Source organism: Rhinoderma darwinii, chromosome 10 (assembly GCF_050947455.1).
Source record: "Rhinoderma darwinii isolate aRhiDar2 chromosome 10, aRhiDar2.hap1, whole genome shotgun sequence".
In the NCBI taxonomy this organism is placed as follows: domain Eukaryota; kingdom Metazoa; phylum Chordata; class Amphibia; order Anura; family Rhinodermatidae; genus Rhinoderma; species Rhinoderma darwinii.
The window spans coordinates 94,852,369-94,879,750 of NC_134696.1; the positions used below are offsets into that span (position 1 = coordinate 94,852,369).

Below are 27,382 nucleotides of genomic sequence, written 5' to 3' on the forward strand. Positions count from 1 at the left end.
TATAACTACTATAATACTGCCCCTATATACAAGAATATAACTACTATAATACTGCTCCCTATATACAAGACTATAACTACTATAATACTGCCCCCTATATACAAGAATAGAACTACTATAATACTGCCCCTATATACAAGAATATAGCTACTATAATATTGCCCCCTATATACAAGAATATAACTACTATAATACTGCTCCCTATATACAAGAATATAACTACTATAATACTGCTCCTATATACAAGAATATAACTACTATAATACTACCCCCCTATATACAAGAATATAACTACTATAATACTGCCCCCTATATACAAGAATATAACTACTATAATACTGCTCCCTATATACAAGACTATAACTACTATAATACTGCCCCTATATACAAGAATAGAACTACTATAATACTGCCCCCTATATACAAGAATATAACTACTATAATACTGCCCCTATATACAAGAATATAACTACTATAATACTGCCCCTATATACAAGAATAGAACTACTATAATACTGCCCCCTATGTACTAGAATGTAATTACTATGACACATTCAGCTGATTCTCTGTGTTGCTGGGAGATATCTCCTTGTTTCTGAAGAGGATGAGGTTTCTCTTGGCACACAGCCTCTGGGTGGTGAATAATTGTTGTTTTGGAGAGTTGCCTGGAGCTCAGTACATCAGTACAGTCTAGGGGCTCTCATCTGCCCTATTCAGACTCCAGGTAAAGTTCTGAAATGTACTGGAATAAAACAATTTTATTCTATAAGACTCCTATCATCCGTTGTAAACATTCGCTGTAAGTACTGCTTGTTGTGATCAAGGTCACCGTGACTGACCTTCACGATGAACTCCACAGTCCCTGGTGCTCTTAGTAGTGCTGGTGTTCCTCATTGTTATGCATACTACGCTGATGATCAGTGGTATGAGAGCTCATCCTGAGTGATACGGCTCTGGAGCACCTATCGACCTAGAAGTGCTGTGCCATGTAAGTGTTATGGTCCTTCACACAAAGATGTAGCTGAGCAGAGTTTGGGATAATTTAACGCCACCGTGACATGTCAAATGAAAACTACTACTATCTTAAAAAATGTAAAGCTCTACTACACTAATTCCGATGTAGCAGTGCTGAATTTGTCATTTAAAAGGGTTGTCTGCGATTAGAAAAAAAAGTCTGCTTTTTATTTTTTTTCAAAAATAGCGCCACATTTAACCATAGGCAGTAGTTGGTATTGCTTCTTTAAGTAAATGGAGCCTAGCTGCAGTGCCAGACATAGCCGTAAAAGGGAGCCGTATTTGTGGAATAAAACAGACTATTCTGTTACGCCTGTGTTAGTGTATTACTGTGCCAGGTAAGTTTGGTTTTACCACCATAGAGCATCAAATGTACAGGGTGTAATTACTTTTCTGGGCAATATTCTATTAGTAACTAATGTTCCCGCCGTGATCTACAAATATTATTGGTTCCAAATCCCAGCAAATCTTGGTTTGCAGGTGCTCATTTCAAATCCAGGATCCAAGGTTAACGATGTTTTGCAGAAAGGTTTTGTGCTCCCTATATTCACTGTTGCAGTATGGTTTCTACGTTGTAGCAACATGCGGCATGACCCAATTTCCCATCCACGCAAATGTCCTACTCCTCCAACATTCCTTAGGCTATGTTCACACGGGGTATTTTGCCGCGTTTTTTGACACGGCAACCGCGTCGCAAAACTCGGCAAAAACGGCCCGAGAACGCCTCCCATTGATTTCAATGGGAGGCGTCGGCGTCTTTTTCCCGCGAGCAGTAAAACTGCCTCGCGGGAAAAAGAAGCGACATGCCCTATCTTCGGGCGCTTCCGCCTCTGACCTCCCATTGACTTCAATGGGAGGCAGAGAAAGCGTATTTCGCGCTGTTTTATGCCCGCGGCGCTCAATGGCTGCGGGCGAAAATCGCAGCGAAAATCGGCGTGCAGGGAGAGGAATATCTGCCTCAAACTTCCAAACGGAATTTTGAGGCAGATATTCCTCGCCCAAAATACTCCGTGTGAACATAGCCTTACACAGGCATCTGCTGGAAGGAGCACTAATTCTCTCATCACAAGGTGGGAGAGAGTAAAAACAGATAATTTTTGGTCTCCTATAGGTGAGTTGTTGACAAGTGTTATGTCTGGACTGTTCCTTTAAGGAGAACATAACTGAAATCCTGTAAAATATTATTCTACATTTCCCTGCCTGACTAACCTAAAGGTGAAATATTAAGTACTTTGAATTCCCTCTCGGTAACTTACCCTAATTAGACATGTAAATTCATCCACTATAAAGCCAAGTTGCCATCGATAGCCCCTGGCAAGTGTTTCAGCTGCGTGGCTTCCAGATGAGACGTTCCATATTCTGTAGCTGTTGTGAGCTCTTGCACCGTTGCACAATCTGAAATGTAAATCTCCTGTGCATGTGGAGTAGCGTGGCAGTCGCTCAGTAACTGGGAAGCCCCAGTGGTTACAGCCCATTATCATCACCATGTGAGTGGCAAGTCTTCTGGAAATAAAAATTTATATTTCTAATTAAGGTGAGTTGTGAGGGGACAGCTTACGAGAGGAATGATCATTTTCCTCTAGGAAGAACACATTCAGGCAGCTGAACTGTTCCAAGGAGTTTAAGGTACAATACAAACAGGCAAAAATAGAAAAGAAAAAAAACCAAAAACATTTATGCATATCCTTTACACGCACTACATTGACACTGAGCGAAAAAGTACTAGCATCTCAGTGGTGTATTGGGCCAGGTCTATGCATTGCTATGACATGACATTAGGGAAGGGGGTATGATAGATGGGGATAGGCCCACTTTACAACATTTTGAATAATCCATACCATACTGCAGAGTTTCACTGTATGCGTGTGTGTGTGTTTGTGTGTGTGTGTGTGTGTGTGTGTGTGTGTGTGTGTGTGTGTGTGTGTGTGTGTGTGTGTGTGTGTATATATATGAGTTGGACACAAAGGTGTCCATATAGGTGAGAGGTCTAAATAGCATAAATCAATATGTGGGCTAATTTTAGTGTGGAGCCAAACCAACATACCCTCTTCTGTCAGGTGGGGTTGGCCCATGTAAACTCTGATTATCTGGCAGATCTAGATGCGTTATTTATTCAAAACCAAGGGGCCCATATGCTGTTCTTGCCCCTGCTATCTCTGTCCGCCTCTGGATAGGAGGATATAACTCCACAATGGTTGATAATGGTTGCATTTAGCAACTTCCTGTCCTGGAAGTGCAGCTCTGGAGCACAAAGTGCAGCTCTAACAAGTTAAACACTGGGAATTGAGTAACGTTGATGAGCACATGAGGTGGAGATCACTATAACGCTGAGAGGTCCAATAAAGCACCAATGATGCAGCCCCAAGGAGTTAAATAACTACTTCATCCCTATTACATCAGTGGTGCAGTGGTGATGTGTAATATGAGACTTGGTAAGCGATGCCATCTCATGAGCAGGGTACATTGTGCAGTGGCCATGATGACATGGTACAGTTTGCTGTGCACGTTAACCATTGTTATATTCAGAGTCTGAGATACAAAACGTTGATGCCTATGAATACCAAATCAAATACTACACCGTCCGTCATCCTGGAGTAAATAAAAGCCTCATAAATTATGCAGCCATGTACGATGGAGAGGTCGGTCCCTGAAATGTATTCACTGCAAGCATTTATATCTTACCCCCTATGGTCCTGAAATCAATACCATGGGTGATCTACCGTAACACCGACCCTGGTATACGCAGAGTTAATAGTGATAATCAGCAACGTGTCTATAATCAGGCAATTGTTTGGGACATCAAGGTGTGTGGGGCAGCGGAGTGATGGGAATTATTCAAAAAAATGCTAAGTGGTAAATAACCGCCATCTATCCTGCCGAGAGATAGAAATATGACAGTATTTGCCTGTTTAGAGCACATAAAATTTATTTCATATGTTGATGGTGGTTTGTGTCCTGGTTAATAAGTTCTGGAGGAACCTAGGAACTTCCCAGGAGGAACCGGTTTTATTGGGTTTGGGTCAGCCAACCAATGGCAACAAAAATTTTTACACCAAAACTTGTGTTTAGGTTGGAAATTATGGATATACCCGAGGGGATCTGCTAGCAGAATCCAGAAGGGTGGCCCCTTCTGGTGATGGTTTCTCTCCTCCAGTACTGTAGGACCTGGTGCATGTTGGTCTGCCCATCTATGCTTTGCAAGAGAAAAGTGTGGCGTGCCCTTTGGATGCAACCCACCTCCACTATTGGCAGACTCTGTATACCTATAGAGAGGAGAAACCCTGGGCAGGTGCCCACCATCCATAACCTGGTCTGCAACCTGTGGCTCATCAGCTGTGGGGATACGACCGCTCCCACCTTAGCCACAAGTGGAATGGAGGATAGGTCAACCTTAGCTGGTCCGCCCTATTTATGGACCCATTTGGAGTCACAAGGACTGGTACATACACTCTTGTATGTATTCCAAATGTTGTAGACGCCTTGTCAAGATGGCACACTGGCAAAGTATAGCTATGCGTGTTTGTCCTGAAATTGACTTGATCTCCCAGCATGCTTTGCTATCATTGATAGTTGTGTGTCAAATATCTGTCCTAGTATTCGTCCCCTTTCTACATGTGCCACCCCATCCTATCCTGAAGTTCTTACTGCTGTGCCAGTCTCTGTGCACTCGGCTGATAGATGTCATCTGAGTAATCCTCTTTTATGTTCTCGGGTCAGGGCTGCACTTTATAGGAAATGGAGCATTAATGACAATAAATATATTCTCGTCCTGTCAGGCCGGATGACATCATCTGGAGCCGTCTTAATGACACATTGCCGGAACGAGCGCAGGTCCAGGGTGATCTCCTGACCTTTCCATCTCTCAGCCTGCAAGACAATGGAACCTACACCTGCCAGGTCTCCAACAAGCATGGGCGCTCCTCTGACCAATACGTGCTGGTTGTGTATGGTGAGTAGTGGGCATGGTGCCAGTGGGGGTAGTAGAGGATAAAATAGATGCTGCCAGGAATTCAGATTTATATAGAATGACATTATAAATATAGATCACGGATTGGGTTTATATCAGAGGGATCAGCAAGCTGTCTCTCGAAATCTGGAAAGCCATACTGGACAGATTATCTGCTCGGCAGCCTGTTCCTTTGGCTACAGCGGGACCTATGTATTGATATATTTGATATATAATTAATTAAAACTCTTTTCCCAAAGAGTGCCTGAGATAATTAAATCTTTTTTCGTCTACAGTGGGACTTATGTACCCTGTGTATTGACTTGGATCACGCATGGCAATGATTATGTTGGCCTTGTTGGCATAATATTGGTATATTCCATTTTGTGTGTGTATGTACGTATACACATATATATATATATATATATATATATATATCATCTGCCCATATGGTATTGAACGCTATATTGGGAAAGCCAAAGGCTAGTTGATCAATATAAGGTACCACCAGGGTTGTGTCTTTTTAGTATTTGGTAGCCAAGGTGGACCTCCACCATGATGGTCAACTCTCAGGATGAGCTAAAAAATTGGTGGAATAACTGCGACTGATAGAATAGAGGCCCAGGGTCCATATACTTACCATAATGGGTTTATACTGTAGTCTAGAAGTGTCTCCTGGTTCTGCATTGTATAATGAACCCTCGTTTATTGGTTGTATAAATGTATCACAAGGAAATGATGCCGATGTTTCTTATCGAATATATTTTCACTTTTTCCTACAGACCCTGGAGCGATTATTGAAGCCCAGACTCAAGTCCCTTATGCGATCATAGGTGGCATATTGGCACTTCTGGTCTTCCTCGTCATCTGCGTCCTTATTGTCATGGTCTGGTGTTCCGTTCGGCAAAAAGGTAAGAAGTTATGGAGCATCTTACTACTGTAGATAAGGTAATATGACTGTTGTGTGGATGACTGACCAGTAGGTGGCCGTATGTTGAAATTCATGACCAAAAAAGGCATTATGTTAGTATTCCTGACCAATGGGTGGTGTTGCATTCATATTCCTGACCAATAGGTGGTGGTGTGGTAATATCCCTGACCAATAGGTGGTATTGTGGTAATGTTCCTGACCTATAGGTCGTGTTGTGACAATATCCCTGACTTATAGGTGGTGTTGTGGGAGTTGTCGTAATATTGCTGACCTATAGGTGGTGTGCTAATTTTCCTGACCTATAGGTCGTGTTCTCGTAATATTCCTGACCTATAGGTGGAGGTGTGGTAATATTCCTGACCTATAGGGGTTGTTGTGGTGATATTCCGGATCTATAGGTGGTGTGGTAATATTCTTGACCTATAGGTTGTGTTGTGGTAATATTTCGGACCTATAGATGGAGTTGTCATAATATTGTTGACCTATAGGTGGTGGTGTGGTAATTTTCCTGATCTATATGTGGTGTTGTGGTCATATTCTTGACCTATAGGTGGTGGTAATATTCCTGACCTATAGATGGAGTTGTCGTAATATTGCTGACCTATAGGTGGTGGTGTGGTAATATTCCAGACCAATAGGTGGTGGTGTGGTAATATTCCAGACCAATAGGTGGTAGTGTGGTAATATTCCTGACCTCTAGGTGGTGTTGCAATTATATTTCTGACCTATAGGTGATGTGGTATTATACCTGAACTCTGGGTGGTGTTGTGTTGTGCTATTATACTTGACATCTAGGTGGTGTTGTACTAATATGTTTGACCTATAGGTGGTGTTCCGATCATATTTCTGACCTACAGGTGGTGTTGCGATCATATTTCTGACTTATAGGTGGTGTTGTGGTAATATTCCTCACATATAGATGTTGTTGCGGTAATATTCCTGACCTATAGGTGGTGTGGTATTATTCCTGACCTTTAGGTGGTGGTGCGGTAATATTCCTGACCTGTAGGTGGTGCTGTGTGTGTATATTCCTGACCTATAGATGGTGTCGTTATATACCTAACCTAAAGGTGGTGTGGTAAATATCCTAACCTATAGGTGATGTTGCGATCATATTTCTGACCTACAGGTGGTGTAATGATAATATTCCTGACCTATAAGTTATTGATATTCCTGACCTATAGGTGGTGTGGTATTATTCCTGACCTCTGGGTGGTGTTGTGTTGTGCCATTTTATACTTGACATCTAGGTGGTGTTGTACTAATATGTTTGACCTATAGGCGGTGGTCCGATCATATTTCTGACCTATAGGTGGTGTTGTGTTCATATTCCTAACCTATAGGTGGTGTTGTGTTCATATTCCTGACCTATAGGTGGTGTTGTGGTATTATTCCTGACCTATAGGTGGTGGTGTTTGTATATTCCGGACTTACAGGTGGTGTTTATATTCCTGACCTTCAGATGGTGTTGTGGTAATTCTCCTGACCTATAGGTGGTGCTGATATTCCTCACCTATAGGTGGTGCTGTGTGTATATTCCTGACCTATATGTGGTGCTGTGTGTATATTCCTAACCTATAGGTGGTGTCGTTCTATCCCTAACCTAGAGGTGGTATGGTCAATATCCTAACCTATAGGTGATGTTACGATCATATTTCTGACCTATAGGTGGTGTTGTGGTAATATTCATGACCTATGGTGGTGTTGATATTCCTGACCTATAGATGGTGTTGCGATCATATTCCTGACCTATAGGTAGTGGTTTATTAATATTCCTGACCAATAGGTGGGGTTGCATTAATATTCCTGGTGTAATATTCCTGACCTATAGGTGGTGGTGGTGTAATATTCCTGACCTATAGGTGGTGGTGTAATATTCGCGTGTGTGTGTGTGTGTGCGCGTGTGTGTGTGTGTGCGTGTGTGTGTGTGTGTGTGTGTGTGTGTGTGTGTGTGTGTGTGTAATATCCCTGACCTATAGATGTTTTTGTTGTAATATTCCTGAACTATAGGTGGTTTTACTTTCATACTTCTGACTTATAGGTGTCATTGCGGTAATATTCCTGATCTATAGGTGTCATTGCGGTAATATTCCTGATCTATAGGTGGTGTTGTGGTATTATTCCTGCTCTTTAGGTGGTTTTGCATTTATACTTCTGACTTATATTACCACACCACCACCTATACCTGACATATAGGTCATGTAGTAATATGCCTGACCTATAGGTTGTGTTGATATTCCTGACCTATAGGTGGTGTTGTGGTATTATTCCTGACCTATATGTTGTGGTGTTTGTATATTCCTGATGTATAGGTGGTGTCTATATTCCTGACCTATAGATGGTGTTGTGACAATCTTCCTGACCAATAGATAGTTGTGTGGTAATATTTATGACCAATAGGTGGTGTTGCATTCGTATTCCTAACCTATAGGTGATGCTGTGTGTGTATATTCCTGACCTATAGGTGGTGTTGCGGTAATATTCTTGACATATAGGTGGTGGTTTGTTAATATCCCTGACCAATAGGTGGGGTTGCATTAATATTCCTGACCTATACGTGTGTGTGTGTGTGTGTGTGTGTGTGTGTGTGTGTGTGTGTGTGTGTGTGTGTGTGTGTGTGTGTGTGTGTGTGTCTCTGTCTGTCTGTCTGTATTCCTGACCTATAGATGGTGTTTTCATAATATTCCTGACCTATAGGTGATGTTGCTGTAATATCCCTGACCTATAGGTGTATTTGTGGTAATATCCCTTTACCTATAGGTGGTGTTGTAATATTCCTGACCTATAGGTGGTGCTGTGTGTGTGTGTGTGTGTGTGTGTGTGTGTGTGTGTGTGTGTGTGTGTGTGTGTGTGTGTGTGTGTGTGTATTCCTGACCCATAGATGGTCTTTTCATAGCTTTCCTCACTCTATATATGGTGTTGCGGTAAGATTCATGACATATATATGTGGTCCGGTAATATTCCTGACCTGTGTGTGTGTGTGTGTGTGTGTGTGTGTGTGTGTGTGTGTGTGTGTGTGTGTGTGTATTCCTGACCTACAGATGGTGTTTTTATAATTTTCCTCACCTATAGATGGTGTTGCGGTAAGATTCCTGACCTATAGGTGGTGTTGCTGTAATATCCCTGACCTATCAGTGTATTTGTGGTAATATCCCTTTACCTATAGGTGGCGTTGTAATATTCCTGACCTATAGATGGTGCTGTGTGTGTGTGTATTCCTGACCTATAGATGGTGTTGTGGTAATATACCTGACCTATAGGTGGCGTTGTCGTAATATGCCTGACCTATAGGTGGTGTTACGTTCATATTCTTGACCAATAGGTGTTGTTGCATTCATATTCTTGACCTAAAGGTGGTGTAGTGCTATTATTCCTGACCTATAGGTGGTGGTATTTGTATATTACTGACATATAGGTGGTGCTGATATTCCTGACCTATAGGTTTTGGTTTCATAATAATTCTGACCTATAGGTGGTGGTGCGGTGTTATTCCTAATCTATAGGTGTTGTGGTAATATTCCTGACCTATAGGTTGTGTGGTAATATACCTGACCTACAGGCGGCCTTGTAGTAAGATGCCTGACCTATAGGTGTTGTTGCATTCATATTCTTGACCTATAGGTGGTGTTGTGGTATTATTCCTGACCTATATGTGGTAGTGTTTGTATATTACGGACGTATAGGTGGTGCTGTGTGTGTATATTCCTGACCTATAGATGGTGTTGCTATATCCCTAACCTAAAGGTGGTGTGGTAAATTTTCTAACCTATAGGTGATGTTGCGTCATATTTCTGACCTATAGGTGGTGTTGTAGTAATATTCATGACCTATGGTGTTGTTGATATTCCTGACCTCTAGGTGGTGTTGATATTCCTGACCTATAGGTGGTGTTGCGGTAATATTCCTGACCTATAGATTGTAGATATTACAAACCTATAGGTGGTGTTGCGGTAATATTCCTGACTTATAGTGGTGGTTTGTTAATATTCCTGACCAATAGGTGGGGCTGCATTAATATTCCTGACCTATACGTGTGTGTGTGTGTGTGTGTGTGTGTGTGTGTGTGTGTGTGTGTGTGTGTGTGTATATTCCTGACCTATAGATAGTGTTGCTGTAATATCCCTGAACTAAAGGTGTATTTGTGGTAATATCCTTGACCTATAGGTGGTTTTGCGTAAATATTTCTGACCTATAGGTGGTGGTGTAATATTCCTGACTTATAGGTGGTGTTGTGGTAATATTCCTGACCTGTGTGTGTGTGTGTGTGTGTGTGTGTGTGTGTGTGTGTGTGTGTGTGTGTGTGTGTGTGTATATTCCTGACCTATAGATAGTGTTGCTGTAATATCCCTGAACTAAAGGTGTATTTGTGGTAATATCCTTGACCTATAGGTGGTTTTGCGTAAATATTTCTGACCTATAGGTGGTGGTGTAATATTCCTGACTTATAGGTGGTGTTGTGGTAATATTCCTGACCTGTGTGTGTGTGTGTGTGTGTGTGTGTGTGTGTGTGTGTGTGTGTGTGTGTATTCCTGACCTACAGATGGTGTTTTTATAATTTTCCTCACCTATAGATGGTGTTGCGGTAAGATTCCTGACCTATAGGAGGTGTTGTGGAAATATCCCTGACCTATAGGTGGTGTTGCGGTAATATTCCTGACCTATAGGTTGTGTTGATATACCTGACCTACAGGTGGCGTTGTAATAATATTCCTGACCTATAGGTGTTGTTGCATTCATATTCTTGACCTATAGGTGTTGTTGCATTCATATTCTTGACCTATAGGGGTTGTTGTATTCATATTCTTGATATATAGGTTGTAGATATTTTCCTCACCTATAGATGGTGTTGCGGTAAGATTCCTGACCTATAGGAGGTGTTGTGGAAATATCCCTGACCTATAGGTGGTGTTGCGGTAATATTCCTGACCTATAGGCTGTGTTGTAATAATATGCCTGACCTATAGGTGGTGTTGCGGTAATATTTCTGATTTATAGGTGGTGTTGTGGTATTATTCCTGCCCTTTAGGTGGTTTTGCATTTATACTTCTGACTTATATTACCACACCACCACCTATACCTGACATATAGGTCATGTAGTAATATGCCTGACCTATAGGATGTGTTGATATTCCTGACCTATAGGTATTGTGGTATTATTCCTGACCTATATGTTGTGGTGTTTGTATATTCCTGACGTATAGGTGGTGTCTATATTCCTGACCTATAGATGGTGTTGTGGCAATCTTCCTGACCTATAGATGGTTGTGTGGTAATATTTCTGACCAATAGGTGGTGTTGCATTAGTATTCCTAACCTATAGGTGATGCTGTGTGCGTATATTCCTGAACCTATAGGTGGTGTTGCGGTAATATTCTTGACATATAGGTGGTGGTTTGTTAATATCCCTGACCAATAGGTGGGGTTGCATTAATATTCCTGACCTATACGTGTCTGTCTGTCTGTATTCCTGACCTATAGATGGTGTTTTCATAATATTCCTGACCTATAGGTCATGTTGCTGTAATATCCCTGACCTATAGGTGGTGTTGCTGTAATATCCCTGACCTATCAGTGTATTTGTGGTAATATCCCTTTACCTATAGGTGGCGTTGTAATATTCCTGCCCTATAGATGGTGCTGTGTGTGTGTATTCCTGACCTATAGATGGTGTTGTGGTAATATACCTGACCTACAGGTGGCGTTGTAGTAATATGCCTGACCTATAGGTGTTGTTGCATTCATATTCTTGACCTATAGGTGTTGTTGCATTCATATTCTTGACCTATAGGTGGTGTTGTGGTATTATTCCTGACCTATATGTGGTAGTGTTTGTATATTACGGACGTATAGGTGGTGCTGTGTGTGTATATTCCTGACCTATAGATGGTGTTGCTATATCCCTAACCTAAAGCTGGTGTGGTAAATTTTCTAACTTATAGGTGATGTTGTGATCATATTTCTGACCTATAGGTGGTGTTGTAGTAATATTCATGACCTATGGTGGTGTTGATATTCCTGACCTATAGGTGGTGTGGTATTATTTCTGACTTATAGGTGGTGTTGCGGTAATATTCCTGACCTATAAATTGTAGATATTACAAACCTATAGGTGGTGTTGCGGTAATATTCCTGACCAATAGATGGGGCTGCATTAATATTCCTGACCTATATGTGATACTGTGGTGTGTGTGTGTGTGTGTATTCCTGACCTATAGATGGTGTTGCTGTAATATCCCTGAACTAAAGGTGTATTTGTGGTAATATCCTTGACCTATAGTTGGTTTTGCGTTAATATTTCTGACCAATAGGTGGTGGTGTAATATTCCTGACCTATAGGTAGTGTTGTGGTAATATTCCTGACCTATAGGTGGTGGTGTGGTAATATTCCTGACCTGTGCGTGTGTGTGTGTGTGTGTGTGTATTCGTGACCTATAGATGGTGTTTTTATAATTTTCCTCACCTATAGATGGTGTTGCGGTAAGATTCCTGACCTATAGGAGGTGTTGTGGAAATATCCCTAACCTATAGGTGGTATTGTGGTAATATTCCTGACCTATAGGTTGTGTTGATATACCTGACCTATAGGTGGTGGTGTGGTAATATACCTGACCTACAGGTGGTGTTGTAGTAATATGCCTGACCTATAGGTGTTGTTGCATTCATATTCTTGACCTATAGGTGGTGTTGTGGTAATATCCCTGCACTTTAAGTGGTTTTGCATTTATACTTCTGACTTGTATTACCACACCACCACCTATACCTGACATATGTCATGTAGTAATATGCCTCACCTATAGGTTGTGTTGATATTCCTGACCTATAGGTGGTGGTGTTTGTATATTCTGGACATATAGGTGGTTCTGATATGCCTGACCGATAGGTGGTGGTGTAATATTCCTGACCTATAGGTGGTGGTGTAATATTCCTGACCTATAGGTGGTGGTGTAATATTCCTGTGTGTGTGTGTGTGTGTGTGTGTGTGTGTGTGTGTGTGTGTGTTTATTCCTGACCTACAGATGGTGTTTTTATAATTTTCCTCACCTATAGATGGTGTTGCGGTAAGATTCCTGACCTATAGGAGGTGTTGTGGAAATATCCCTGACCTATAGGTGGTGTTGCGGTAATATTCCTGACCTATAGATTGTAGATATTACAAACCTATAGGTGGTGTTGCGGTAATATTCCTGACCAATAGATGGGGCTGCGTTAATATTCCTGACCTATATGTGATACTGTGGTGTGTGTGTGTGTGTGTGTGTGTGTGTGTGTGTGTGTGTGTGTGTGTGTGTGTGTGTGTGTGTGTGTGTGTATATTCCTGACCTATAGATGGTGTTGCTGTAATATCCCTGAACTAAAGGTGTATTTGTGGTAATATCCTTGACCTATAGGTGGTTTTGCGTTAATATTTCTGACCTATAGGTGGTGGTGTCATATTCCTGACCTATAGGTGGTGTTGTGGTAATATTCCTGACCTATAGGTGGTGTTGTGGTAATATTCCTGACGTGTGTGTGTGTGTGTGTGTGTGTGTGTGTGTGTGTGTGTGTGTGTGTGTGTGTATACCTGACCTATAGATGGTGTTGCTGTAATATCCCTGAACTAAAGGTGTATTTGTGGTAATATCCTTGACCTATAGGTGGTTTTGCGTTAATATTTCTGACCTATAGGTGGTGGTGTAATATTCCTGACCTATAGGTAGTGTTGTGGTAATATTCCTGACCTATAGGTGGTGGTGTGGTAATATTCCTGACCTGTGTGTGTGTATTCGTGACCTATAGATGGTGTTTTTATAATTTTCCTCACCTATAGATGGTGTTGCGGTAAGATTCCTGACCTATAGGAGGTGTTGTGGAAATATCCCTAACCTATAGGTGGTATTGTGGTAATATTCCTGACCTATAGGTTGTGTTGATATACCTGACCTATAGGTGGTGTTGTGGTAATATACCTGACCTACAGGTGGCGTTGTAGTAATATGCCTGACCTATAGGTGTTGTTGCATTCATATTCTTGACCTATAGGTGGTGTTGTGGTAATATCCCTGCACTTTAAGTGGTTTTGCATTTATACTTCTGACTTGTATTACCACACCACCACCTATACCTGACATATGTCATGTAGTAATATGCCTCACCTATAGGTTGTGTTGATATTCCTGACCTATAGGTGGTGTTGCTGTAATATCCCTGACCTATCAGTGTATTTGTGGTAATATCCCTTTACCTATAGGTGGCGTTGTAATATTCCTGACCTATAGATGGTGCTGTGTGTGTGTATTCCTGACCTATAGATGGTGTTGTGGTAATATACCTGACCTACAGGTGGCGTTGTAGTAATATGCCTGACCTATAGGTGTTGTTGCATTCATATTCTTGACCTATAGGTGTTGTTGCATTCATATTCTTGACCTATAGGTGGTGTTGTGGTATTATTCCTGACCTATATGTGGTAGTGTTTGTATATTACGGACGTATAGGTGGTGCTGTGTGTGTATATTCCTGACCTATAGATGGTGTTGCTATATCCCTAACCTAAAGCTGGTGTGGTAAATTTTCTAACTTATAGGTGATGTTGTGATCATATTTCTGACTTATAGGTGGTGTTGTAGTAATATTCATGACCTATGGTGGTGTTGATATTCCTGACCTATAGGTGGTGTGGTATTATTTCTGACTTATAGGTGGTGTTGCGGTAATATTCCTGACCTATAAATTGTAGATATTACAAACCTATAGGTGGTGTTGCGGTAATATTCCTGACCAATAGATGGGGCTGCATTAATATTCCTGACCTATATGTGATACTGTGGTGTGTGTGTGTGTATTCCTGACCTATAGATGGTGTTGCTGTAATATCCCTGAACTAAAGGTGTATTTGTGGTAATATCCTTGACCTATAGTTGGTTTTGCGTTAATATTTCTGACCAATAGGTGGTGGTGTAATATTCCTGACCTATAGGTAGTGTTGTGGTAATATTCCTGACCTATAGGTGGTGGTGTGGTAATATTCCTGACCTGTGCGTGTGTGTGTGTGTGTATTCGTGACCTATAGATGGTGTTTTTATAATTTTCCTCACCTATAGATGGTGTTGCGGTAAGATTCCTGACCTATAGGAGGTGTTGTGGAAATATCCCTAACCTATAGGTGGTATTGTGGTAATATTCCTGACCTATAGGTTGTGTTGATATACCTGACCTATAGGTGGTGGTGTGGTAATATACCTGACCTACAGGTGGTGTTGTAGTAATATGCCTGACCTATAGGTGTTGTTGCATTCATATTCTTGACCTATAGGTGGTGTTGTGGTAATATCCCTGCACTTTAAGTGGTTTTGCATTTATACTTCTGACTTGTATTACCACACCACCACCTATACCTGACATATGTCATGTAGTAATATGCCTCACCTATAGGTTGTGTTGATATTCCTGACCTATAGGTGGTGGTGTTTGTATATTCTGGACATATAGGTGGTTCTGATATGCCTGACCGATAGGTGGTGGTGTAATATTCCTGACCTATAGGTGGTGGTGTAATATTCCTGACCTATAGGTGGTGGTGTAATATTCCTGTGTGTGTGTGTGTGTGTGTGTGTGTGTGTGTGTGTGTGTGTGTGTGTGTGTGTGTGTGTGTGTGTGTGTGTGTTTATTCCTGACCTACAGATGGTGTTTTTATAATTTTCCTCACCTATAGATGGTGTTGCGGTAAGATTCCTGACCTATAGGAGGTGTTGTGGAAATATCCCTGACCTATAGGTGGTGTTGCGGTAATATTCCTGACCTATAGATTGTAGATATTACAAACCTATAGGTGGTGTTGCGGTAATATTCCTGACCAATAGATGGGGCTGCGTTAATATTCCTGACCTATATGTGATACTGTGGTGTGTGTGTGTGTGTGTGTGTGTGTGTGTGTGTGTGTGTGTATATTCCTGACCTATAGATGGTGTTGCTGTAATATCCCTGAACTAAAGGTGTATTTGTGGTAATATCCTTGACCTATAGGTGGTTTTGCGTTAATATTTCTGACCTATAGGTGGTGGTGTCATATTCCTGACCTATAGGTGGTGTTGTGGTAATATTCCTGACCTATAGGTGGTGTTGTGGTAATATTCCTGACGTGTGTGTGTGTGTGTGTGTGTGTGTGTGTGTGTGTGTGTGTGTGTGTGTGTGTATATACCTGACCTATAGATGGTGTTGCTGTAATATCCCTGAACTAAAGGTGTATTTGTGGTAATATCCTTGACCTATAGGTGGTTTTGCGTTAATATTTCTGACCTATAGGTGGTGGTGTAATATTCCTGACCTATAGGTAGTGTTGTGGTAATATTCCTGACCTATAGGTGGTGGTGTGGTAATATTCCTGACCTGTGTGTGTGTATTCGTGACCTATAGATGGTGTTTTTATAATTTTCCTCACCTATAGATGGTGTTGCGGTAAGATTCCTGACCTATAGGAGGTGTTGTGGAAATATCCCTAACCTATAGGTGGTATTGTGGTAATATTCCTGACCTATAGGTTGTGTTGATATACCTGACCTATAGGTGGTGTTGTGGTAATATACCTGACCTACAGGTGGCGTTGTAGTAATATGCCTGACCTATAGGTGTTGTTGCATTCATATTCTTGACCTATAGGTGGTGTTGTGGTAATATCCCTGCACTTTAAGTGGTTTTGCATTTATACTTCTGACTTGTATTACCACACCACCACCTATACCTGACATATGTCATGTAGTAATATGCCTCACCTATAGGTTGTGTTGATATTCCTGACCTATAGGTGGTGGTGTTTGTATATTCTGGACATATAGGTGGTTCTGATATGCCTGACCTATAGGTGGTGGTGTAATATTCCTGACCTATAGGTGGTGGTGGTGTAATATTCCTGACCTATAGGTGGTGTAATATTCCTGTGTGTGTGTGTGTGTGTGTGTGTGTGTGTGTGTGTGTGTGTGTGTGTGTGTATTCCTGACCTATAGATGGTGTTTTCATAATTTTCCTCACCTATAGATGGTGTTGCGGTAATATTCCTGACCTATAGCTTGTGTTGATATACGTGACCTATAGGTGTTGTAGTAATATGCCTGACCTATAAGTTTTGTTGCATTCATATTCTTTACCTATAGGTGGTGTTGTGGTATTATTCCTGACCTATAGGTGGTGGTGTCATTATATTCCTGACCTATAGGTGGTCCTGTAATATTCCTGATCTATAGGTGGTTTTGTGTTTATATTTCTGACTTATAGGTGTTGTTGTGTAGTAGGTCAGGAATATTACCACCTATTATTAGGTAGGTCAGGTATATCAACACAACCAATAGGTCAGGAATATAACTGCAACACCACCTATAGTTCAGGAATATTACGACACCACCACCTATAGGTCAGAAATAATACCACAACACCACCTATAGGTCAAGAATATGAACACAACACCTATAGGTGAAGAATATGAATGCAACAACACCTATAGGTCAGGCATATTACTACAATGCCACCTATAGGTCAGGTATATCAACATAACCTTTAGGTCAGGAATATTACCACAACACCATCTATAGTTGAGGAAAATTATGAAAACACCATCTATAGGTCAGGTGTATTAATATGCTTGACCTATAAGTTGTGTTGATATGCCTGACACCTATAGGTGGTGTTGTGGTAATATACCTGACCTATAGGTGTTTTTGCATTCATATTCCTGATCTATAGGTGGTGTTCTGGTAATATTCCTGACCTACATGTTGTGTTCTGGTAATATTCCTGACCAATAGGTGGTGTTGCATTAGTATTCCTGACTTATAGGTGGTGGTGGTGTGGTAATATTCCTGACCTATAGATGGTGTTTTCATAAAAATTCCTTTCCTAAAGGTGGTGGTGGTGATATTCTTGACCTCTAGGTGGTGTTGTGATATTATACCTGACCTATAGGTGGTGGTGTCGTAATATCCCTGATCTATAGGCGGCCCTGTAATAATCCTGATCTATAGGTGGTTCTGTGTTTATATGCCTGATCTATAGGTGGTGTTTATATTCCTGACCTATAGGTGGTGTTGATATTCCTGACCTATAGATGGTGTGCTGGTAATATTCCTGACCTACATGTTGTGTTCTGGTAATATTCCTGACCTACAGGTTGAGTTCTGGTAATATTCCTGACCAATAGGTGGTGTTGCATTAGTATTCCTGACTTATAGGTGGTGGTGGTGTGGTAATATTCCTGACCTATAGATGGTGTTTTCATAAAAATTCCTTTCCTAAAGGTGGTGGTGGTAATATTCTTGACCTCTAGGTGGTGTTGTGATATTATACCTGACCTCTAGGTGGTGGTGTACTAATATGTTTGACTTAAAGGTGGTGTGGTAATATTCCTGATCTATATTTGTTGTTGTGCTAATATTGCTGACATATAGGTGGTGTTGCGGTAATATTCCTTGCCTATAGGTGGTGTTTAAGTAATATTCCTGACCTATAGGTGGTGCGGTAATATTCCTCACCTGTAGATGGTGTCGCGGTAATATTCCTGAACTATAAGAGGTGCTGTGGTAATATCCCTGACCTATAGGTGATGGGGCAATATCCCTGCCCTATAGGTATCCAAAAAAGAGAACGTGAAGCAGCACTCAAATAAAGTGAATTTATTCATCCAACATGGAACCACAACGTTTCACCTCCTCTATGAATGCCTTCATAGAGGTGAAACGTTGTGGTTCCATGTTGGATGGATATCTAACACATAAGGAGAGGTCACTCCTTTATTTTTGAAGCTTTGCAGCAGCCTAGTCAGGCATTTGTTCACAGTGCTGCTCCAATCCTCTGCTTTTTCCTGCCCTATAGGTGGTGTTGTGGTAGTATTCCTGATCTATTGGTGGTGTTGTGATAATATTTCTAACCTACAGATTGTGTTCTGGTAATATTTCTGACCTATAGGTGGTGTTGCGATAATATTCCTGGACTATAGGCGGTGTTGCGGTAATATTCCTGACCTATAGGTGGTGCTGTGTGTGTGTGTGTGTGTGTGTGTGTGTGTATATTCCTGACCTATAGATGGTGTCGTTATATCCCTACCCTAAAGGTGGTGTTGTGGTAAATATCCTAACCTAGAGGTGATGTTGCAATCATATTTGTGACCTATAGGTGGTGTTGTGGTAATATTCCTGACCTATAGGTGGTGCTGTAATATTCCGGACCAATAGGTGGGGTTGCATTAATGTTGCGTGCGTGCGTGCGTGTGTATATCCCTGACCTATAGGTGTTTTTGTTGAAATATTCCTGAACTATAGGTGGTTTTGCTTTAATATTTCTGACCTATAGGTGGCATTGCGGTAATATGTCTGACCTATAGGTGGTGCTGTGGTAATATTTCTGACCTATAGGTGGTGTTGTGGTAATATTTCTGACATATAGGTGGTTTTGCATTTATACTTCTGACTTATGTTACCACACCACCACCAATACCTGACATATAGGTCGTGTAGTTATATGCCTGACCTATAGGTTGTGTTGATATTCCTGATCTATAGGTGGTGTTGTGGTATTATTCCTGACCTTTATGTGGCGGTGTTTGTATATTCCTGACGTATAGGTGGTGTTTATATTCCTGACGTATAGGTGGTGTTTATATTCCTGACGTATAGGTGGTGTTTATATTCCTGACGTATAGGTGGTTTATATTCCTGACGTATAGGTGGTGTTTATATTCCTGACGTATAGGTGGTGTTTATATTCCTGACCTATAGGTGGTGTTGATATTCCTGACCTCTAGATGGTGGTGTGGTAATATTCCTGACCTACAGGTTGAGTTCTGGTAATATTCCTGACCAATATTTGGTGTTGCATTAGTATTCCTGACCTATAGGGGGTGTTGTGGTAATATTCCTGACCTATAGGTGGTGGTGTGGTAATATTCCTGACCAATAGGTGGGGTTGCATTAATATTCCTGACCTATAGGTGGTATTGTGGTAATATTTATGACATATAGGTGGTGTTGCAATAATATTCCTGGAATATAGGTGGTGCTAATATTCCTGATCTATAGGTGGTGGTTTATTAATATTCCTGACACCTAAAGAGGTGGCGTTATATCCCTAACCTAAAGGTGGTCTTGTGGTAAATATCCTAACCTAGAGGTGATGATGTGATCATATTTGTGACCTATAGGTGGTGTTGTGGTAATATTTCTGACCTATAGGTGGTGTTGATATTTCTGACCTACAGGTGGTGTTGTGGTAATATTCCTGACATATAGGTGGGGTTGTATTTATATTAATGACCTATACGTGTGTGTGTGTGTGTGTGTGTGTGTGTGTGTGTGTGTGTGTGTGTGTGTGTGTGTGTGTGTGTGTGTGTGTGTGTGTTATCCCTGACCAATAGGTGTATTTGTTGTAATATTTCGGACCTATAGGTGGTGGTGTGGTAATATTCCTGCTCTTTAGGTTATTTTGCGTTTACATTTCTGACTTTTATATTACCACACCACCGCCTGACCTATAGGTTGTGTTGATATTCCTGACCTATAGTGATGTTGTGGTATTATTCCTGACCTATATGTGGTGGTGTTTGTATATTGCTGACATATAGGTGATGTTTATATTCCTGACCTATAGATGGGGGGGGGTGGTAATATTCCTGACCTACAGGTTGAGTTCTGGTATGGTGTTGCATTCGTATTCCTAACCTATAGGTGATGCTGTGTGTGTGTGTGTGTGTGTGTGTGTGTGTGTGTGTGTGTATGTATGTATATATATATATATATATATATATATTCCTGACCTATAGATGATGGTTTTTTATAAAATTCCTGTCCTATAGGTGGTGGTGATATTCCTGACCTCTAGGTGGTGGTGTGATATTCTACCTGACCTCTAGGTGGTGTTCTACTAATATGTTTGACCTATAGGTGGTGTTCTACTAATATGTTTGACCTATAGGTGGTGTCCTACTAATATGTTTGACCTATAGGTGGTGTTGTGGTAATATTGCTAATCTATATTATTTGTTTTACTAATATTTCAGATGTATAGGTGGTGTTGCGGTAATATTCCTCACCTATAGGTGTTGTTATGGTAATATTCCTGGCCTATAGGTGGTGTTGTGGTAATATTCCTGGCCTATAGGTGGTGTTGTGGTGATATTCCTGGCCTATAGGTGGTGTTGTGGTGATATTCCTGGCCTATAGGTGGTGTTGTGGTAATATTCCTGGACTATAGGTGGTGTTGTGGTAATATTCCTGGCCTATAGGTGGTGTTGTGGTAATATTCCTGGCCTATAGGTGGTGGTGTGGTAATATTCCTGGCCTATAGGTGGTGTTGTGGTAATATTCCTGGCCTATAGGTGGTGTTGTGGTAATATTCCTGGCCTATAGGTGGTGTTCTGGTAATATTCCTGACATACAGGTTGTGTTCTGGTAATATTCCTGACCTATAGGTGGTGTTGATATTCCTGACCTATAGGTGGTGTTCTGGTAAATATCCTGTAGTCCTAATATTGCTGACCTATAGGTGGAGTCGCGGTAATATTCCTGACCTGTAGATGGTGTCGCGGTAATATTCCTGACCTTTAGGTGGTGGTGCGGCAATATTCCTGACCTATAGGTGGAGTTGCGGTAATATTCCTGACCTGTAGATGGTGTCGCGGTAATATTCCTGACCTTTAGGTGGTGGTGCGGCAATATTCCTGACCTTTAGGTGGTGTCGCGTAATATTTCTGACCTATAGGTGGTATTGCTTTCACACAACAGAATGATGTACCGGTTCATTGACCACATAATTATACAAAAAATCCACCCTATAGCCATAGATGTAGCTTGTGGTAAGAATAAAGTCTGACCAATCTGTGGCTATCCAATCTGTTACAGACTGTAGCTTTAAGTCCATGCTGTAAATTGTAGTTTTTCGAGTTGTAGTTCTCCAACCTGTGGCTCTCCATTTGTTGTATATCATTGCTCCAGAGCATAAATGATAGTCTCAAGGCTGTGTACTACATCAGGATCATTCTTCGGTTTTCGTTATTTTCCATTCCTTAAGTTTAGATCACATATTGGACGTGACAGGGGCCACATTTACTTCCATGTTGCTGAGGGCTGTTGGCAGTGAATAGCAGCCTTGTCCTTTTGCGTGCCCCTAGACATCTGCCTACATGTATCAAATCAGTCCTCACCCCCTGACTTCTGTCTGTAACTCTCCCTTATAGGCTCATACCTGACTCACGAAGCCAGCGGACTGGATGAGCACGGAGAAGCCCGAGAAGCATTTCTAAACGGAGGCGAAAATCACAAGCGGAAGGAGGAGTTTTTTATTTAAAGAAGAAAAAAAAAAAGACACAGAAGAAAAAAAAATCCCAACACAGTATTAATAACCTGAATTTTTATTTTATTTTACCTTACCTATGGAGGGTGGGCAATGGGGAAAATTGAGTCAGCGGGGTAGTAGGAACTTATAGAGATGCCATAGAAGGAGAAAGAATTAGCCTCGTTGTTGCAAGGGGATCGGCCATGTTGGATGCTGCTGAGTCCCTTACAACTTGGGGGGGGGGGGGGGGGTCATTGACTTGATTTAGAGGACTGACCTTGATGTATGCGAGATAAACACTGTAAAGATCCCTGAAACGGGAGGAACAATAAGTATTTTTCTTTTTTGATATTTACAAAGGAGCAATACAGATAAGAAAGGGTTAAAAAGAGCAGAGACTGTATTGTATGGTTTTAATGGGACTTGCGACTTCATACGCACATACCTAGACCATCACTAAACCCGATGCTTACGAAATCAGAGTCCGCTGCTGGAACCATCAAGTCCGTGTCTAGGAGGGATAATCAGGCACCTCTAGGAAAGGCGCATAGAGACGGGGCAGTGCTCCCGGTAATCGCTTGGATAAAGAGTGAGATGGGCAGGACGGACCCTCGGTGATTTGTGCCAGCACAGACTCCGTAATAAGAGCGTGACGTTCGTCTAATCACCTTAATTAGGCAGAAATCAGCACTTAGTCCCCCAGCGAGGAGGGGAGCGCTGCCGGGCGAGGGAAGGAGCCGTAAGTCACAGGCCTAAAAGGGAGAACAAAACTGAATGAGGCAGGGGAAGTGCTGTGTGCCAACCAGTATGCCTACATGGAGGGAGCTGTACCCAACCTACGTGCAGTACTAATAATAGCAGCAGAGGAGGGCATCCATTGTGATAAATTTACCAAGTAGCAAGAATAGAAGTCTCGCAAATTTTGACGCAGATTTACAGCGGCTCATAACTGGTATAAATTTGTTCTTCTGCCTCTTGGACAGTACAAAATGCTCCAAATTTATGAAGAGGCATCGGCAATGATTCTCCCCCTGGATGCGGCGGCATGCGACCACCTCACTAGGCAGGATGGGGTAGGGGGACTCGCGTGTAGGAGACGGGCCCTGCATTTATTAGCCTTTTACGGCATATTCTGTGCATGTCCTAGATGGGATTAGCCCTATAAAGGCTTTGCAGGCACTTTGATGCTGTGACTTATGCAAAACCAAATATAACTTATTTTTTCCTAAATTTTGGCACTTATTGGCCCAGCTTACAGAAAACTTGCCCCCGACAATGATCGAGAAAAAATTCACAGACCATGAGCGTCCATTTGGGTTGTCACTCAGCTTTCCCAGCGTCCTGAAATGTGCAGGGGATTTATCTCCTTTAGATTTAAAGATTAGAAAAATGGTCTGCTATTTTTATTCCCCTTAAAACCAGTGCCATTCTTGTCCACGGGCTGTGTCTGGTATTACAGCTTTGCCCCATTGAAGTGAATGAGCTGCGATACCAGACACAGCCTTTAGACAAGAGAGGCGCTGTTTCTGGGTTATAAAAAACAAAACCAAAAACCAGACCCTCTTCCGGACCATCACTTTAACTACTCTTATTAAAATGGTGATAAAATAGATGGAGCAGCAGCAGACTCTGATATCCGAAAGCCAAGGGCAGATCTAGACAATGCGAAGACATTACCGACCCGAAGTCCAGAGTGGTCTGTGGATCTCCCCAAATGATTTATCTAGAAAGGATTATTACCTGGATCATAGGCCGGGGGCGGCGCAGATTGTTTTATCAAAAGCTTGGGTTATTTTATGGAATTTCTGGGTGCAGATGTCAAACAATTAACCTTCTTAAAGGCCTGACTGCCCTCTCCCAACCCCCCCCCCCCCCCCGCGCACTGCAGCTCTGCTATACCAACACATCAGAAGCACAGTTCATTGCAGCAAATAAACCAACGCTGATCTGCCATAGTCTGCATTTACAAAGGGAGATAACCTGGCGGTCATTGTCCACACCCCTAACACAGGCAGCAAAAACATGTTTCTGCTTGCAGCTTTTGCTGTGACTAGAGTGTGTACCCAAACTGCAGCATGCAGCGGCTATAGAATGGTCTTTAACCACCGCACATTTAATAGCAGCAATGTGTAAAAGGATGCCGTAAATTCCTATTATTTATTCATACTGGACATCTGAAATACCGCCACAATATCGCCCCCTTGTGAACGCAGCCTTATGGCGGGGGGTACCGCGAGGGTGGTCCATAGTCCTGCCTTGAAAGGTGAGCATTATGTGAGACACAATAGAGAAAACAATGGTGATGTGCACTTTCCCATTATTATTTATTGTGACTATATACAGACAGATGTAGCAGAGGGGAATTTGTTATGGGGCTGCATTGTTTGTGTATTGAGAATGGGGGGTGCATTGCAAAAAAAATCTCCACTTTTGCCTCTGTATTTAAGGGGTTACCACCATGAGCAGTGAGGATTTATCGATTCGTCCATGGATGATTGGTGGGAACGGTTGTTGGGGGGTCCATCCAGTCAATGGCTAGGCCAAAAAGGGATGCAGTATCATTGTTTTTTTTTTTTAATGTATTTTTATGACACAGAGCCAATACTACCCCGTTTTTTCTATTTGGTCGAGGTCCCAGAGGCGAATACTTGGCCTTTGTAGCTTTAAGAGGGCTTTCAATGATGAGTATTATTTTAATCTGCACACATTGCCCTCTGCTACTTCTTTAGATTTAGGCTACATGGTGACGTTTGATCACAGCAAAATCGCAGAATTACCACTTGCGCTCATGTATTGGGGTTAGCTAACCCTAGCAGCCTGTTATTGAACTACAACTCCCATATGTTTCAGCAGTCTTGAGTCCGATGGGGCTTGTAGTTGTGCAACAGTAGGAGAAATGCAGATAGCGAAAACCATTCCTTTCCTGTTTGAAACATTGAGTTTCACTACTGTGGAGTTCAGTGTTATTGCCTAGAACATTGGTCTTCAGTCTGTGCCTCTCCGGCTGATCTGACACTACAACTCCCAGCATGCTGGGAGTTGTATTTTAACAATAGTTTTGGAGCCACTGTTCTACAACCGCTCAAAATATAAATTTGCCTAAAACTGTTGATCAACTTTGCTTTCCTTATTTTGTACTGATGGAGTAACCTGAGGTTTTATTCTCTGTTTACATCCAAAGCTACATTCAGATTTCTGGTGGTTTCGTCTTATTGAATAGCCGTGCATTATGGAAACCTAGATGACTTGGCCCTAAGCTGTTAGGAAACATGTCTGACAGTGGGTGGAGCTAATTGCTGTCTGTTACCAAGGGCAACTAGATATTTTTCAATGGCGTTTTGGATGTGAATGGAGGAAAAAGACTATTTAATGAAAAACAAAATGTGCTTTGCATAAAATATGGAGTAAATACTTTATATAAAAAAAAAATGCAGATTGAAAGCGCAAAATTATATGAAAAGCGGAGATAAAACAGATTCATTTTACTTTTTCAAATCATAAATGTGTGTATGGAGATGAAGGGGGAGGGTCTGGTTTAAGGTCATCCTCCTTTACTATGGGTGGTGCAGGGGTCTCTCCTATCCAGAGGTATTGTATTGTTATCAAAGAAGGGAGGGGGGGGACTAGCCTGGAGTCAGAAGGCCCAAGAATGGGGGGGGGGGGGGGGAGAATGAACCAGCAGGAAGGCAGGACTCCCCCTGAACATGTACAGTAAATAATGTATTTGATTGGCCGCTGTGTCTAGTAGGCGGAGCTCCTCATAGTTGGGGTTGGGATTATGAAGCAGGGATATATCCAATCCCACGCCTTCTAGAGTTCATAATAGAGATGTTGGGAGCCAATGAACTGCTTTGTAACACCATTTCCTGTTTGACAGGAAGTGATTGACTGGGCTGTGTATATTGTCTGTTTTTTTGGGATGGGGAGGGCGGATGGTTTTGCTTTTTCCCCTCAGTGCCGTGTTATTTTTCCAGAAATATTTAGATTTTGTTTTTTTGTTTCTTATATATTTTTATTTCACCCAAATGTCTCTTCTTGTTGTTTATCGTTAACTGTAAAACCTTTAAAAAGCCATGAACCTAGGGGAAATTAATATATAAATATATATATGTAAATAAAACTATAGTCGATTTTGGAGGCGGGGCAGAGGGTGCCGCCATCACACGAAAAAAGGAGAACACTCACCCACTTGACATGTACTGTGCCATCTTTTTATTTTTTTTTATCTAATCTCTTTAACCCTTTTGCTGTTGGCAGACACTCCCCCACTCGTTCAGCAAAAGGGCTAATTGCTGATCAAATAACCGGCCTAAAAGCCATATACTTTTAACAGCACAATGTCCTGTTCCACAGAGCGGCCACAGCAGCACAGAGGGAAAACCTTTCCTCCACCTCTGGCCCCTGTCACATAGTGCGGGCCATGTGGGCAGAATATCCAGAGAGGTCGATTTAATATTATTTTCTATTTTTGTTTCCTAAACTGATGACCGTGTACAATCTCATTCATTCTCCGTGTAGACGGCCTCTCTGGTCCTAAGAGCTGCCTTGCCGTTTCGGAAATGTGGTCTCTGGTTTTGTCGTGGAGAGAGGCAGAGGGGGATGTTGTTCCTGCCCTGTTATGTGTCTGTGGGGGGGATGGTAAAGTTAAGCAGGGGAGGGGCTTTGTGTATTTTTTTTTTTTTTCTTGTGTTTTCCCCGTTCCCTCTCTCCACCACTCTTTGGTCCCCTCCATGATCCTGTCATCTCAGCCTGTCCGGAGCACCAGTTTTGTACACAATGTACCAAAAAGAACAAAAAAAAATAAAAATGGATAAAAACATTAAAAAAAAAAAAAACAGATTAAGAAGCGGACAGATTAAAAAAACTAATAAGAAAATTTAAAAAAAATAAATAAAGTTCATGTTTAGTTATTTTGTTGTGTGACGTTATTTACCTGTTCTGTAGTATCGGTCTTAAAGGGAACATGCTTGGAATTCTATAACGGCCTTGTACTACGTTATCGCCGTATCTTTATTTCCTGAATACTGTGTGCACCGTAGGCTTTATTTAAAGTGTAGCCAAATGTTTGACAAACTTCTGACGTGTCATAGAGACATGTTTGATGTTTGGATTGGTGGGGGTCCGAGCACTGAGACCCCCACCAATCGCTAGCACGAAGCCACTGAAGTCCTCGTGTGATCGCTCAGCAGCTTCGTGTCTGT

At 41.7% G+C, this 27,382-nt stretch overlaps 1 protein-coding gene across 1 annotated transcript in view; it reads left to right on the forward strand.

The window, feature by feature from the left end:
• Window positions 1-27,091, forward strand: part of CADM4 (cell adhesion molecule 4) — a 261,207-nt gene extending 234,116 nt beyond the window's left edge. The window contains exons 7-9 of the mRNA XM_075840345.1: window positions 4,791-4,963; window positions 5,743-5,871; window positions 22,084-27,091. Of these exons, the coding sequence (XP_075696460.1) occupies window positions 4,791-4,963; window positions 5,743-5,871; window positions 22,084-22,193 (412 nt within the window). The 3' untranslated portion in view covers window positions 22,194-27,091. The remainder of the gene's footprint in view (window positions 1-4,790; window positions 4,964-5,742; window positions 5,872-22,083) is intronic.
• The last annotated feature ends 291 nt before the right edge of the window (window positions 27,092-27,382 follow it).